Source organism: Diachasmimorpha longicaudata, chromosome 11 (assembly GCF_034640455.1).
Source record: "Diachasmimorpha longicaudata isolate KC_UGA_2023 chromosome 11, iyDiaLong2, whole genome shotgun sequence".
NCBI classification, from domain to species: domain Eukaryota; kingdom Metazoa; phylum Arthropoda; class Insecta; order Hymenoptera; family Braconidae; genus Diachasmimorpha; species Diachasmimorpha longicaudata.
The window spans coordinates 5399817-5415275 of NC_087235.1; the positions used below are offsets into that span (position 1 = coordinate 5399817).

The window sequence follows — 15459 nt, forward strand, 5'->3', positions numbered from 1 at the left end:
TACATAAGTTGTCGTTAGCAACAATCAAAGCTGTAATCACATTTCATTGATCACGTTTTTTCTCTCCCTGACGCTATAACGATTTATGACATCGAATTATTATGTACATTTTTGTGCAAAACTGTGGGAAAAATACAAGTCGATTCTCTTTATTTCTTATCACAGTTTCTTTAATCCAACAAAATAGCGACGATCCTTCTCTTCGCCGTTTGTATCACGTCGACATGCTAATGACATTCGTAGCTTCTAACAATTTAGTAACAGTGGTAGCGAGTTTACAAGACACTGCCTTCATCAACAACCGGCTTTTTATTCCGGCTGTATGAAGAGCAAGATGATATACATCAGCAAAAAACTGAAAAATCAACAAATCGTTGTTAACAAACGGAAGCAAAAACTCGGGAACTCGATTGAAATACCTTATTATCATCTTCATCTAACGGTTTATCACAGAACTCGGTGCCCACTTCCGTGCACTGAATGAGCATAGTTTGAAGGGGCGTCACCAGGAGCATCATATTAGATCGCTCCTTAGCGATACATCCGTGTAATTCTTTAATTTGCATTACAATTTGCCTCGCAGTACCAGCTGCATTCCATCGAGACCATGCGAACATGTAGGCAGTGCAGAGCAGTCCCATACACGCCTGGAGGTGTCTTTCAGTGACTAGATGCTTAACTGGAAGACCTTTGACGTAACTAATTGCATCTCTATCCGGAAACAAGTCGCAACCACCGGCTCTCATTTTCTGCGATAATTTTTCATTCGTTAGTTACTGAGAAATCGGTTTATTTCTTTCTTCGAGATGGTACGTTACTCGAATCAGGTGATTAAGTCTCATGTATTTGCCGACTAGGTCCTGCAGGGCCGAGGTGCCTCCACCTGCCAGGGAGTGGAGACAGACCAGGTCGTCCTGGGGAATTATGAAATGTTTTGGGATAGAAATATTTCCCAAAAAAAATTGCAAAAAAATTACTGAAATTAAAAGTGGAAGCTCAGAAGGTGCCGATTGTTCACGTGATTTAATTAATTCCATTGGGTCTCGAACATTGACGGACGGTTGTGCTTTTGTTATGATTGTTTTAGGACCCGTTTGATATCCCACTATTATTTATCTCTCACATTTTTTATCTTCCCGTTGTACAATCAAAAAGAAAAAAAAGGATCGGATTGATGAATATGGCACACTAAACGAATAATAATTGAACAGAAATGGTAAAATCCCTGTTACAAGGAAACGTATTAAAAATGGCGAATTAAACATATGATTAGAAGAGTAAAAACGTATGTTGAATAGCTTATGCACATCAATATGTAAATTTAATCCTTTTCAATATCCGGTGTATACTGATTCAATTCACTCAACAAATCGTGTGGTAATATCACGATTTCTTGTGACTAATCATCATCAGCGGTCAGATACGTTTTTATCCAGTTGTGGGAAATGTAAAATATTCTTCCTCTTTACTGATAATCGGAAATAGGAAAAACGAATTTCCTCACTTTGACAATGAATTCCACTTGCACAATTGCCGCTGACACGTTCAACACGACTCCACCAGCTTTTCCGGTTTCCGGTTTGAGTTCCCAACTTTGAAAAGGGAGATTGACAAATTTAAAAGCAGCAAGACCGTGAACTCCGAGTCTACCGGACCTAAAAGTAATTATCTGCTTTTCCTCGTTGTACTTGATATCGTGAACGTCTTGAGTCGACCAAATCCTCTTTTCTGGAATCCAATGGGCGACGAGCGGTGGCTCCAACCACAAAACCGAATCTGGAAGTCTAAGTCATGGTATTATCATTCTTTTGGAGTGATAATAATGCTGATGTAGCTAGAAATAGAATTTTTACTGGAGTGTTATGAGTACGAGCTTCTCCATCGCTGCCTCTAGGGCTTTTATCTCGGCTTCGATTATTTCCGGAGTCCTCTCAGCATCCGGCGCTGGTGGTGGTGCCTTATATGGTCGTGAGAACGGTACAAATTTCAATTCTTTTGGTAGCTGAACTAAAAAACATCGGAATATTCCTTCACGTGATGGAATTCGTTCTTAACTTGGTCAGATTACTTACGTGTCGTCAAGAAAATATCTCGCCTCATGTCTTTCGGCTGCGGTGGCTGGTAAATCAAATCAATATTCAATACACCACCCAAGATGGCGTATTTCCTTAGGTTTATCTCCGTTTTTTCGCACCTTGTGAACAGCAATTTTCGGACTTCTTTTCTGGTTTCATCTGGGTGAAGGGTGAATAGTGACGATTTTGAAACAGCTCATGTAAAATTCTGAGTATCGCAGGAAATAAGTGAAATATATCTCGGAAAATGCTCTTAATATATTTCCAATTGATAAGGAAGTATTTTGCATCGGAAATTGTTTCACGACCCTCCCCTTCCTCGCGGAAATATACGCAAATTCCGGGAATATCCCTCACCTCTTCCTCATTTTTTAAATTCAAAACAAATTAGCTATTAATTTGGGAATAAATCGTACTAGAGCGACTGTATTCGAAGCTCCACAATCATTAAACGAGTTATGGCTCCCCAGGAAAAAAGCGCCCATGATAGAACTCGAGTTCTGTACAAAAGCATAAACTTCCCCGGCAATAATGTTCGTGCAAAAAAGCGGTACCTTCTTTTTGCAGTACAATCTCATCAGGAGTTGGTAAATAGGGCAGTGGTTCAGGCTCCGCCTCTGGTTCACTCTTTTTAGTCCTGCCAATCACTGCTGCCTGTTTTTTCCCACCTTTGCCTTTTTTTTCCTTCACTGCTTGGGGTGGATTCAACAATCGTTCCACCAGGGCTTTTTTCTCCTCGAGTCTCAATTTTCTGCCCTCCACTTGCTCTTCGTGAATCTTCATTTTTGTCTCGTACTCGTTCGAGGTGAACGCCAGAAGATCTGGAACGAAAAAAAGTAGAGTACTGATTATTTATCATCGGTATGATCGATCTGTAACGCGAACCATTTACAGTCGTGCCATATAAAAAAAAGTCACTGTTGAAGCTGGAAAAAAAATGTTTATCTTGTTTATCAGTTTTTACTTTGTACCTTCGCTCGCGTGATACTCTCTTGGTATATCTGGCATGAGAAATGAGGGACTGAGATCTGAGTAGTGATCATATTGAACCCAGAGGCCTCTAATCGCCATTGCATAACAATCCATGTCAGCTGGCATTTTCAGTGCTATATCCAACTCTTTGAAGATAACTTCAATCGATTTTCTGCAAAGTAATGATAATCCCGTGGCATGCGTTGATTTTCCTCTTCAAAGCAAAAATGATGAGACAATTTCCATAAGGGATTATCAATTTTCATCATTGAAATTTATATTCGAAGAATAATAATTTTGTAGACAGGAAAACAAATTTTTATTCCAAGAGCTGTTTTATTTGAGAAATTATTGATATTTCTCGTCAAATTTTATATCCTCCAAATCAATTCTTGTAATTGATCCTTGTCTCAAGAAATATCTCAATAAATGCACCATATATGTTTGGATCAATATATCGGCAAAAAATGCCCTCTGTACCTGTCTCGCTCTGCGACCTGTTTAATACTGATCGGTAGCTGAATGAGCGCCCAAACACAGCAAATTAATTCACTCGACTCCTTAACGTATCTGGCATTCCTCAGGTCCTCCCTGATCATATCCCACTCGATATGCCTGAGCAATCGATAGATCGCCAAGTCAATCCAGCACTTCAATCTCTCCCGAAATATTCGTCTGATCTCTTTGCACTCGTCTATGTACTCCAGCGGTGCGACGACGGAAAAATCGATGATATTATCCAACTTGGTGAGCAGCTGCGAACCGACAAATCGAAATTACGTGAAGAAGAAAGTCCCTCGACCGGGGAAAAAAACCTTACATAAGTCACAACTTGGCACTTTGTCGTGACATTAAACATCGATGCCTCGTCGCTGTCCTGGTCCCAGAGGAATAAAAAGGTATTCAACTGTGAGAGTATTCCAGGATCGGGAAGACCGTCACAAGTCATGTACCGTAACCACTGAAACGAGAGAAGAAGATTTAATACAACATGACGATTTTTCTTTTGCACAAAACTCTCTTTACTTCTTCTTCCTCGGTTGTCTTCAAAACGTAGTCCATATAAGTTTTTTCGTTATTATGGATGACGCGACAGGTTTTTTCGAGTTGAATTCTTCGTTTTGTTCCTTGATCTATTTCCAGTTGAAGATGTCGTTCAGAATTATACTTCTCCAAACGTATCTCTTCTTGCATGTCCTTTATCATAACATTTCTGAAGGCAGGAAACGTTTAGCAATTTTTTTTCACTCGGTAATTTCACTACTTTTGTATTAAACGAAAGCAGTCGTAGGAACAGATAAAATTGCGATAGAAAATTCATTATTAATACATTAGGCAATGGAACTTGCAAAGGTTTAGTGGCTTTTCCTTAAAAAATAAACTGCCTCTTAAATTATATTTTTTTTCAGTGCCTTTTAAGCACTTAATATTAATATTATAATTATGCAAATGTACAAAAAGCTCAGATACTGGATTAGAAACCTCGAAAAACATTCAACTGCCGTAAAATTAATCAAAGTACGTGTATATCCTTAACGAGTGATGCAAATTAGCTTAAAGAATTATACCGTTCTTCAATTCTCTGGACTTTTTCCTTAACAGTTTCTGCGTAACTTCGAAAAAAAGTGATTTCAGCCAGTGGATCGGTATACATGATTTCAATCTACTACTACGTAACTGAAAAACTTGATTGAATGCTGATTTCCGTAGGCACAAGGTAAATACTACACCAGGAGTTAAGGCTTGTGGAGTATTTTAAAATTGACTGAGGCGTTTCGACTTTAACACCCCATCGGTGCAAGCTATTCCACCAGTGACTTCACAGGGTGGGGAATGAATAGCGGAAATAGAATAGAATCGAGGATGGGGAAGCATGCGAAGTAAACACGAACAGAGTTTTGATCTAGATTTTGCCCCGAGTTTTCAAGTCAATTACCAAAGTTTTTGACGTTTCTCTTTCATTCACGAAAATCAAGTCTTGGAATGAGTTTATGTGGGGGAAATTTTTTGAATTTCTCACCTCTGTTTCTCTGTTTCAGCTGCAGTAGCTGCAGCTGAGCGAGTTTTTTCTTTCTCTTGCTCCTTCATCTTCTTTTTTTTCTTCTTTTTTTTCTTAGGCTTCTTGCTGGCCAGCGGCGGCTACAGAAATTTATTAGCTCCGTGAGGATATCAAGGATGAACCTAAATTAATGATCGTCTCACCTGTAATGCCCTCCAATCTTGCACCTAGAATAATATTTTTTATTTCTCCTTTCAACCAATTTCCATCAGCAGCGAAGTGGTAAAAGGAAACAAGTTACTTTGTACTATTGACCAGTTTTTAATGAATATCTCCAAATCTAGCAAAAATAGCAACTTTTTTAGTTGAACCTTTTTTGTGGGGAGAATTGAGTGCTACAATAAATGTTATGATAACAATTTTCCTATCTCCCTTAGATTTTGAGATATCGCTCGAAAACTCAACTGAGAGATGAGTCGTCTTATCTCGTTTTACCACTTCGCAACTGCCATTATCTTTTTTTATTTATAGGGTGGGGGAATTTACAAGTTTGGAAAATCGGGACATTGTCTTCGGCTTCTTGTGAAATTTTGGGGGAATGTCTGGTTCGTATTCATCGTAGAGCACTTCGGAGAGGATAGATATTTCTTCCCCAAGTTCAATCCACCCTTCACTCCCTTCCACTTCCTCTGGTTCCTCCATTTTCGATTCTCACTTGGGCCGTGTGTGAGGGACTTTTCGGAAAATATCATTTTTTCAATTCTAACGCTTAATAGATTGATGTATTAAAAATTGCCAATCAATCCCATCTAAATCAACGTCATTCTTAATGCCCGTTTTCTCATAAACTTTGAACTGTAAAGGTCAAGTCTGTTTCTGCTTCGTAGAGTTGAATCCATGAATTTTCACTAATTACATGAGGAATACTATCAGTGAAGTAACACAGGGTAAAATCAAAATAGGTGAATTTGTAACATCGTGTAGTTTAATTAAATGACAAATAAATTGTTTAATGTCTACATCATTCCACTGAGTAATTAAGTTAATAACATTTTTGGCATCTCGAATAATCACAAGGTCATTGACTGCTGAGAACAATTCTTATTACATAACAAAATCAAAAAAACGATTATGAATTTTCTTTATAGAATGGTGTAGCCAAACATCTGCAAAAAGGAATATCACGTTCAACGCAGCACTTAATGAATGCAAATGTACGCCAAACAGAAATAATTACAATAAATTAAAAAAATGAATATTATACAAATGACTGGTAAAGGCACTGCGTGTCAGTCTACAGGATGTCATTATCGACAACAAAAAATCAGTAAATACCTTACAAAATAAAAAAAAATAGATACAAAATAATGAATGATTGTTAATGACGTTTTACAATTGACTTATTAACTATTACTGGCAGAAAAAGTACCGCAAAGTTGGGTAGATGTCATGTCCCTCAAGAAGGCTCCGACGTTCACGTCAATCACCATCTTAAAAATTCTGAAACAAAAAAAGCGATAATTTGTCAGTGAACATTAGCTTCCATTTTTGAAAATCTATTCTAATCGCGCAAAATTTATCAATTCCGACCGCCAATTTTTTAAAAATTCGTTTAAAGAGTTGCAATACCTATTTTGTATTGTTTGAACGTATCAGTATATTACACACACATAATAGCAATCAGTTTAGTAGTGTAAACCAAAGCGTACTTTGTTGCTTCCATGTAACAATGTATTGTATTCTAGTGCAATAGACGAACAGCTCGAAATCTGTGTTTCCAATGAATGTTAACAGGACTATTAACAGTGATCGTGGATGTTGTCTTGTTGGATATTCATGAGCTTGCTCTTTGGCCCATGTCGATGCATTTAAATGAGTGGAGAAGTCTCGCGTCACATCCTGTTCATTCCCGAATCCATAATTATTGTTCATTTGGATCATTCGATTTTTGGTTTCGGGTGATAAGGGTGTGCCCCAAAACTCCCATTTGTGCATGACTCTGGTGATATATTCAGTGTACGTTTTGTAATAAGACAACAATCGCTGTAATGTAGTTTGTGTTGAAAAAATCACTGAGAAAAGCATTCCTTCTATCGAACATTAATATGTTTCTCGGATTAGATATTGTCTGGAACTGAATCGATAAAGTTCCAGACGATGAAATAATTTTCTATCAAATCATTATCACATACGGTGGAGCAATTACTTTTGGAAGATATTTATGTCTTTTGAGTGATGACATTTGGTTTGTGGAAGATTAATTCATGTTCCCATTTTGTGGGAGGGACATGGTGAAATTTCGAAGCAGGTGGACCCGTTGAACAATTTGTCATATAAAATGTATTGCGATGCGAACTAGGGGAAATACACGAGTCGAATCGATTTTCCTCTGTATCACTACGATAAACGATTTTTCCTGTTTTCAATTTTAAAATACTCCCGGTGCCGTAGCTTCCATACAACTTTTTTCTTTCAAAATGTTCACTAGGTGAGCACCCATTTTTTTCGAATATAAAATATATTCGCGAAATATATTAAATATCTCTCCATCATATGGGACACATTCCCCTCAAATCTGTTCAGTCCTAGAAAATATTTTAACGAGAAACATATAATTATCTAGAATCCCTAATTATTTGTCTCCCTGTAAGTTCACAAGTAAATTTCACGAGTCAATTATCTTCAAAACAGATGAGTAAGATCGACCCAATAAACTCCATCCCCGCATTTTACGCGGGGAAGAGTGTATTCATAACTGGTGGCACTGGCTTCATGGGGAAAGTTTTGATAGAAAAATTGTTACGCTCGTGTCCAGACGTGAGAGAAATATTTATTCTCCTGAGACCGAAAAAGGGATTTGGAGTGGACGACAGACTTCGAAAATTGTTAGCACTGCCGGTAAGTCTAAAAAATTAAAAACCCTTGGAGCACTTAAATGTCCGATCCCTTGTCTCTGGTTAAGGTGTTCGATAAACTGCGGAAAGAACGTCCATCAGCGTTCGATAAACTGATTCCAATCGTTGGAAATACTGCGGATGAGGCCTTGGGAATACCGGACGTTGAGAGAAGAGTTCTTATCGAACGTGTTTCAGTGATTTTTCACGTGGCTGCTAGTGTAAGATTCGACGACAGTCTGAAAGAAGCAATTTTTCTCAACACTAGGTCTACAAGGGACGTGTGTATTCTCGCGGCTCAAATGAAAAATCTGAAGGTGATTATGAAATTCAACCATTCAAATAAATTATAATCTTTGATATTTGAATTGTAAATTCTCAGGTCTTTGTGCATGTTAGCACGACTTATTGCCAAGCTGATAAGCCAGATGTTGAGGAGAGACTTTACTCCTTCGATGTTGATTGGAAGAAGGCGATAACAATTGCTGAGAAAGTCGATGATCAACTTCTCAAACCTTTCACGTCTAAGTACTACAACTACTACTAAATTCATTGCAAATTGTCCGTTGCGCACTTGGAAAAATTATTGTGGATAAAAATTTTTATTTCCCAAAAAACCAGTGATACCCGAAGAGGGTGGCCATATCCATAAATTAGGGATGATGTACGTAACTTCAGACATTCAATTAACTGAAAATTTACAGCGACGTGTCAATTGCTAAATTCATCATCAATCGAAATTTTATATTATCAATTAAATTGATATTTTAGATTAAATAGAGGATAATTAATCCTTAATCTTTGTAAGTCGGAGATGGTTTTGATATTAAATTTCTCAAGTATGTGAATTTTAATTTCTTCATGGTGCTCAATACACGATTTTTTCCCAAATCTAATCCATCCACAGATTAATTACATAAATATTCATTATCGCTCGAATGATTTTTCTCAGATACCTAGACAACTTCCCCAACACCTACACATTCACAAAACGCCTCGCGGAGCAAGTTGTGTCTGACTATTCGCACGCAATTCCCTGTGTGATCTTCAGACCATCGATAGTGGTGTCAGCCCTGGAGGAGCCCATGCCTGGGTGGATTGACAATTTCAACGGCCCCGTGGGCATGCTTATCGGAGGCGGAAAGGGCATTCTGAGGATTCTCTTTGGGGAGAAACATCTCAACGCTGATTTCATTCCCGTGGACATTGCCATCAAGGCGATGTTGACTGCCAGTTGGAAACGAGGGCTCGTACCGTAAGATTTCTACGGCTGCATTTGGCTTTAATTTTTCATTAACAGCTACATGGCATGATATAATTAGACAGTGGATATCCCGGATGATGTCAGACTCAAGATAAAGGGATGGGACCGAGGATTGAACGACTAACTCTACCAAAAGTGTTAAAATGTTAATTATTTTTCAGGATAACCGCAGATTCGTCGGTTCACGTGTACAATTGTGCATCAGCTGACGTGAAAAGTGTCTCCTTCGAGGAACTTAACAATATGGGAATGCGTGTGATCGATAAGTATCCATTGGAGGGTAATATCTGGCGACCAGGAGCCTTTCACACTAAATCCAAGACTGTTTACTATCTGCTGGTTCTCCTGCTCCACCTCTTCCCTGGAATGATTATCGATACGGTCCTAAAATTCAGTGGAGGGAAACCAATGTACGATTGATACTTTTCCCGATGCATGAAAAATAATTGCGGAAAATCAACTCTGGGGTTGATTATCTCGTTGTTTTTATCGGACATAATTCGAAGGGATGATTGATCGATGGATTGTATCGTTTGAATTATTTGTTCAGGCTCGTGAACCTCCATCGGAAAATTTACAGTGCAAACAAGGCTCTCGCATATTTCCTGACGAACCAGTGGCATTTTCAGAATGGGAAAATGAGGAGTTTACTGAGTGACGTACCACCAGCTGACGTTGATTCTTTCGGATACGAATATGCAACTTTCGATGCGAATTGCTACTTCAAGTAAGTTAAAATTAAATTCAATTTTGTGACTGCGGTTTCCATTCTCACCGGAGGGTCGGCAAATGTATTAAAATCTTTTGTGGTAATTAATTCGGGATTACAATTTGCGGGAAACCATCAGTTTGCCAATCTTCCGTTAAAAAATGAGTAAAAAGAAGAAAAACATTGTCTGAAATCTGTTTTCCTAACTTTATGCCGATCTTTGAAGGACGAACCTGTACTAGACTTGTCTATTTCAATTATCTAACAGCGCGAGTAAAAATAAACTAGTGTTTTTTCAAAGCTACCATTTGCTTGTTACAATAACCTGTTAAATAAAAATCTCCTGAATTTTTTATTGGCTGATAGAGACCTCAAACTTTCTCTATTAAAAAATAAATACGAACTCGTCAATTTCCCACCAAAAATCGCCCAAGATTAATAGAAAAATTACAATTATTTAGTTATGGATTGACCTGGACAATTGTTGATTCATCAAATATTGTCATAAATGTTCATATGATTATTGAACGATATTACTGATTAATATTTGTAATTTCCTATGCAAGGAACTGCCTAATTGCTGCTAAACAATTTCTCCTGAAAGAAGATCTGGAAAATCTACCCGCAGCGAGATTGCATTACGAAAGGTGAGTAGAAATAACTTTTCAAAATATTGTCATCGCTTTGAATAAATATCCGAAAGACCGCTGGATTATGAAGATAACGAGTGAGAATACAATCGCACTCGCACGAACAAAAGATTCTAGTGCAGAAATGTGCAAAAATGTCTCATCATTTCTTAAGACATTGCACGTGTATTCAAATATTGACACGTTTTAATGCAAAAATCATGTCTACTACGTAATCTTTGAGTTGTAACCTTCGAGTGATGATAACAAGAATCATGTAACTAATTGCCGAAAATGCATTTTGTTATCTCAACGCTCAATTTTACTCCGATGAATTCCAACAATGCAGTATATTGTTATTTATTACCTTCGTGAATCGTATTTTGTTATGGATTTTATGAGTGACAGCAAGAGCCGAGCGATAAAATGGCAAAGAGAAAGGGAAATCCCAAGTATTAATGTTGAATTTTACACGCACAACGATACGTTTACATTCCGAAGAGAAGACATGCCAATAGATCATCAGTGACAGGAATGTAAATGATAGTTGAAAAAAAAATTACGTGGGAGTATTCCCTAATCGTACAATCGTTGGATTATCGCAACTTTTCACGATATTGCAAAAGGTGTATCGCTGGCCGTAGTATATCGACTGCAATATATTGATTATCGAGGGCTCATAATAAGATAATTAGTACTGGGAAATTTTGAAAAAAGCTAATTTATTCAGTAAAAATTGGAGAACGCTCGGTAAAGAACACTGAGTCACTTACGGAATTTTTACGGTGTCTTTCGTATCGTTAAGTGAACTCCGTCATTTTTATCGGATCTCAGTTCTCACTTCCGGATGACGACAGTCCGACATAAATTTTATTAAACTATTTTTCTCAGTTTAAATTCTCGTGAAAATTGATCTTCTTCCAATGACTGACGAGGTTTTGAAAAGTCCCTTTCGCCCGCAACCTTCCCTATAATTTTATTCCCTATAAATCTACTCTTCATCTAAAAATATCGATTGCTGACGTGAAGTATCGCATAAATTTTCCACGCGAGACTGACCATTCAATTACGTAATAAACAGAAAATTATCGTAATTAAAATACACTTAAATATTTTTTCCGATGAATTTTCGATTTAAAAATTGCCAGCATTCTGCCCCAAAACCTTCTCTTCTTTTACAAACAATTTCACATCTATTTAACAAGTGCAAGGATAATTCACTTAATTATTACCTCCGAATTACGTTTCCTTTACTCATGTAGAATACACTTTGTTGGTGTAATGAACTCGGTCCGACTGAGGACAGTTGGAAGGTTGACAACATACAGAATATGTCCTAACTGTGGTCTGGGTGTGTTTGGTCGATGGTTGCAGTGTCGTTACCTCAGAATAACTGGGTCAAATGCCGATGCACGCGGTAATTGCACGCGATTTTTTCAAGCTGATTCATCGATAAACGAACTACAAAATTTTTCAAATACCCTCACTGGGTCAAATAACTTGACTTTACGAAATTTCTACCATCAGATGCGTCCGCGTCGCGAGTCCTAGTAAACACTGAACGATACTATAACTTGATTAATTATCATATCCTGCGTTTTGTATTTATTATATTCGAAATGCCTTGAATGTATAGAAAAAAATCTTATGCTGAATTTTTATATGCAACACTTCTTCGTTATTAGGACGTTTAATCACGTGGAGTTAATAATAAATATATCCATTAATGGTACTGATAAATGGTAAATTAAAAAGGTGTGACATAGGTCGTCAGGGAAATTTATTAAGATGGCGATTCTGTCCAATAGCCGATGGGATAATTGTCCTGTATCAATGTAAATGTACAGAGTTATCATATGCATGCAATGCACGTCTGATATCTGGGTCTGACTGGGATCCAGTTTCCCACCGGTGGATAACGTTATGAATCACGAGATGTTCTCCAACAGGGGATTTCCAATAGTCTCTCATAGCAATCAGTTCATACTCCAATCCACTATATCTTCCTTTTGGGGGTTTTATTCTAATGCCTGAGATAATTGTCAGGGGAAATCCTTTTCCCAGTCAGACACGGCGCTCGTGACTTTGAAAAATGCTCAACAGGTGCTATTTATAGTTTTCATTGTAAAAAAAGTATCGTCATTTGCGTCACACTTTAACATATTCGTAGTCGCATGTATTATTTTTGCCTCGATGGAGGGAATTATTCAGTTTTTGCAGGTATCTAGGTGGTTTCTTTAATTTCGGCGAGGATCGACGACCGACCATTAAGTGATCCTTGGAGCCAACGGTTTTTTTTATTATCCGAGGATGTCCTTGTTGAAAAACCGGTTGAAAAATTGGCAGAAGCTCAATCGAGAGTCTGAGTCAAGATGTATTCAATGACATGAGAAATATGTTTACGCATTTATTATTCATCCGTGTTTATGGATTTTAACTATTTTTAGGACAACGAATACATTGGTGGTGGATTTAGCTATGATATTTCATAGATATCTTAGTTTTGGTAGCAATATAACTCCGGGAAATTTATCGTCAATGATGTTAATGCATATAAATTGCGCAATTATAGTCGCACGTTGGTGGTGTTTCAAGCATTATTATGCAGTCGTTAATGGCCTTGAAATACAACTAATAGACAATACTCCAATCGCTTGGTCAACGCCACGAATGCAATAATTACTGGCTGCAAGTGAGAAAGTTGTTTTATTGTGAATAGATAGAAAAAGATCAAATGTCGAGGTGGAAAGGTTTTTTTTACTTTTTTTTGCACGCGGTGATAAGCTAGTTTTTCAGAAAATTTCTGAACTCATTGGATGCAAATAGGTGTAGCCGATGCTTTTATGCAATATACATCATTCGGAGGGCTTCCAAGAAATTAGTTTCAAGATCAAGACAGAATCCGTAATTACTCACGTGTGTAAAATGAAAATGTGTTTTTTCAAATTGTATTTCAATTCGATTTTCTTCTGAGTAACGATGAGGAAAGAGCGGAAAAGCTGCGAATCGCGAATGATTTTATTGCCCTGGAGATGCTGATTGTTACTTATTTAGATAACATTATTTCAATATTTGATTTTTCCGAACTGTTTTAAGAATTTCAAACCTCATATTAAGACTTTTGAAAATTTTATCTCGATAGCTTTGTCGTCTGTGAATAAGATATTGTACTCGGTGCATGAATGAGGTGAAGCAAAATCAAATTTGAATTGGCAACATTTGATATCTCAATAGCTTAAAGACTCTGATATGCCCCTCCCTCCAGTGTTAATCAGATAAATTTTTCGAGTGTTAGCTCACGTGCAAAAATCGTAAAGAATTTTAATAATTAATCCACTTTCTTGTTTTCGCAGCACAAATCATTCTTTATCTAAGTATTTTATGATGAAGTTGATTGCAGCCTAATTTTGCTCGTCACATGCTCGATCTCATAACAACGCAGACATGACTATCAATACTATTTATGTAATATTGAATATCTGATACAAATCTATGACTTAATCAATAGATCAATCGTGGTAGTTTGATTGCTGGAGCCATGAGTTCAGTGGAGATGAACTAATTTAATTGAAAAATCTCATTTATGATAAATTGTTTGCAGAATGGTGTGGGTCGACAGGGGTTTTAAGGCCCTCTCCGTGGCCTTCATGATTTGGCTGAGTATCCACAGTGGATTGGTCAGCTGGATGTTATCAGCCTTGGATTCTTCCAACAGAATACTCACTGGCACATAGGAACTCTCAACATTACTACACTCAAAAACCCGCAATCATTGTCAGATCTCAAAGGAATTCAATGTATTCTGATATATCCATCAATAGATAATTTCTTCGCATAAATTTGTAACAAGTCATGTTATTTTATTACAAAACAAAATCTCGATAATCCATAACTTCCCGACTGGCGATAATCTTTAGCGGTTTCTGGTCGACGGACCTTGGTAAATATTTTCAGTAAAGGTCACGTCCACAGCCAATCAATTGCGAGTTTTTTTTATCACATGAAATTAATCTCACGAGCTGAGTGCTTTCCAACAGGAATTGAATTGGAAAAATTTAGGAGACAAATATGTCACCAATACTTTGAAAAAATTGACTGATTTTCACTAATCATTGAAAAACTGGAAAAAAATTGTCTACTTTATTATTTGTACTAAAATACAATTGTCTTCTTGGATTCAGAATAAAACCACAATTTGAAAAATTGGAATATTTTTTTTTCTGTAGAAATTCGTCCTTTGAACTCTTCAATTCTGAAGAATCCGCAGAACGCGATTTTTTTAAATAATCGGCAAGCAATTAATAGTCAAAGTTCAGTCTAGGTGGTAGGAGCATAAGAGATCGACGGAAGGAGTTGGCATAGGTCGGGTGAATGAGCGTCAATTGTATTTCTCATGCGGCTATTTCTACCTCATGGAAATATGTAAGGAATATGTAAATGCTTCAATAACTCAGTGTCCGTTAAGTGCACAAAAAATTATAATGTGAATGTTTTGTTTTAAAATAAACATGCATTTAACATTATCAGCAAAAACGACTATCTAAATTCAAGTGGTAAAAGCACTGACGCACTACAACATTCACTTGGAACGTTTAATTGTGGTTAAATAGCAACCGCGATCTGGGGATTTCCTGGGACTAGATGCAACAATACTGACGTCAATGAGGTAAACCATCCAATACTCCTGCAATTATTGCATAAAATTATGTTGTAAGATAAATTATAATGTGAATAATTAAACTGAAGGAACAGTGTAGTAGCTGAAGATCGTCATTCTTCATAACACGATGACGTTGGCCAGAAATCGCATAGATAAGTTATGGAATTTGTGATTTTTATTGTCTTTCAACAATTCTTTTCCTGGAACAGCACGATTTTTAATTAAACGCCATTTATTTTATTCTGATGCCTTAAAAT

General features: G+C 37.1%; 2 protein-coding genes across 7 annotated transcripts; one reads left to right on the forward strand and one right to left on the reverse strand.

The window, feature by feature from the left end:
* Window positions 1-133: 133 nt before the first annotated feature.
* On the reverse strand, window positions 134-12232 carry LOC135167211 (dynein axonemal intermediate chain 7 homolog). 5 transcript variants are annotated; one of them, XM_064130171.1, is made up of 15 exons: window positions 11775-12232; window positions 5593-6546; window positions 5250-5273; window positions 5068-5186; window positions 4074-4260; window positions 3868-4008; window positions 3528-3802; window positions 3047-3219; window positions 2630-2896; window positions 2073-2234; window positions 1854-2007; window positions 1505-1784; window positions 819-914; window positions 420-749; window positions 134-355 (listed from the first exon to the last, which is right to left on the reverse strand). In XM_064130171.1, exons 2-15 carry the CDS (start codon window positions 5746-5748, stop codon window positions 215-217), a joined length of 2505 nt encoding a protein of 834 aa, XP_063986241.1. In that variant the 5' UTR covers window positions 5749-6546; window positions 11775-12232; the 3' UTR covers window positions 134-214. The 5 variants fall into 5 exon arrangements, with proteins under 5 accessions (XP_063986241.1, XP_063986242.1, XP_063986240.1 ...); XM_064130172.1 differs by lacking the exon at window positions 11775-12232 and adding an exon at window positions 6756-6872; XM_064130170.1 differs by lacking the exon at window positions 11775-12232 and adding an exon at window positions 6676-6834.
* LOC135167215 (putative fatty acyl-CoA reductase CG5065) lies at window positions 6916-14745 on the forward strand. Of its 2 annotated transcripts, none has more exons than XM_064130185.1 (9): window positions 6916-7062; window positions 7738-7944; window positions 8009-8257; window positions 8323-8468; window positions 8893-9195; window positions 9366-9614; window positions 9755-9931; window positions 10480-10560; window positions 14144-14745. In XM_064130185.1, the coding sequence occupies exons 2-9, from the start codon at window positions 7738-7740 to the stop codon at window positions 14274-14276; spliced, it is 1545 nt and encodes a 514-aa protein (XP_063986255.1). In that variant the 5' UTR covers window positions 6916-7062; the 3' UTR covers window positions 14277-14745. The 2 variants fall into 2 exon arrangements, with proteins under 2 accessions (XP_063986255.1, XP_063986256.1); XM_064130186.1 differs by lacking the exon at window positions 6916-7062 and adding an exon at window positions 7393-7534.
* Window positions 14746-15459: the final 714 nt, after the last annotated feature.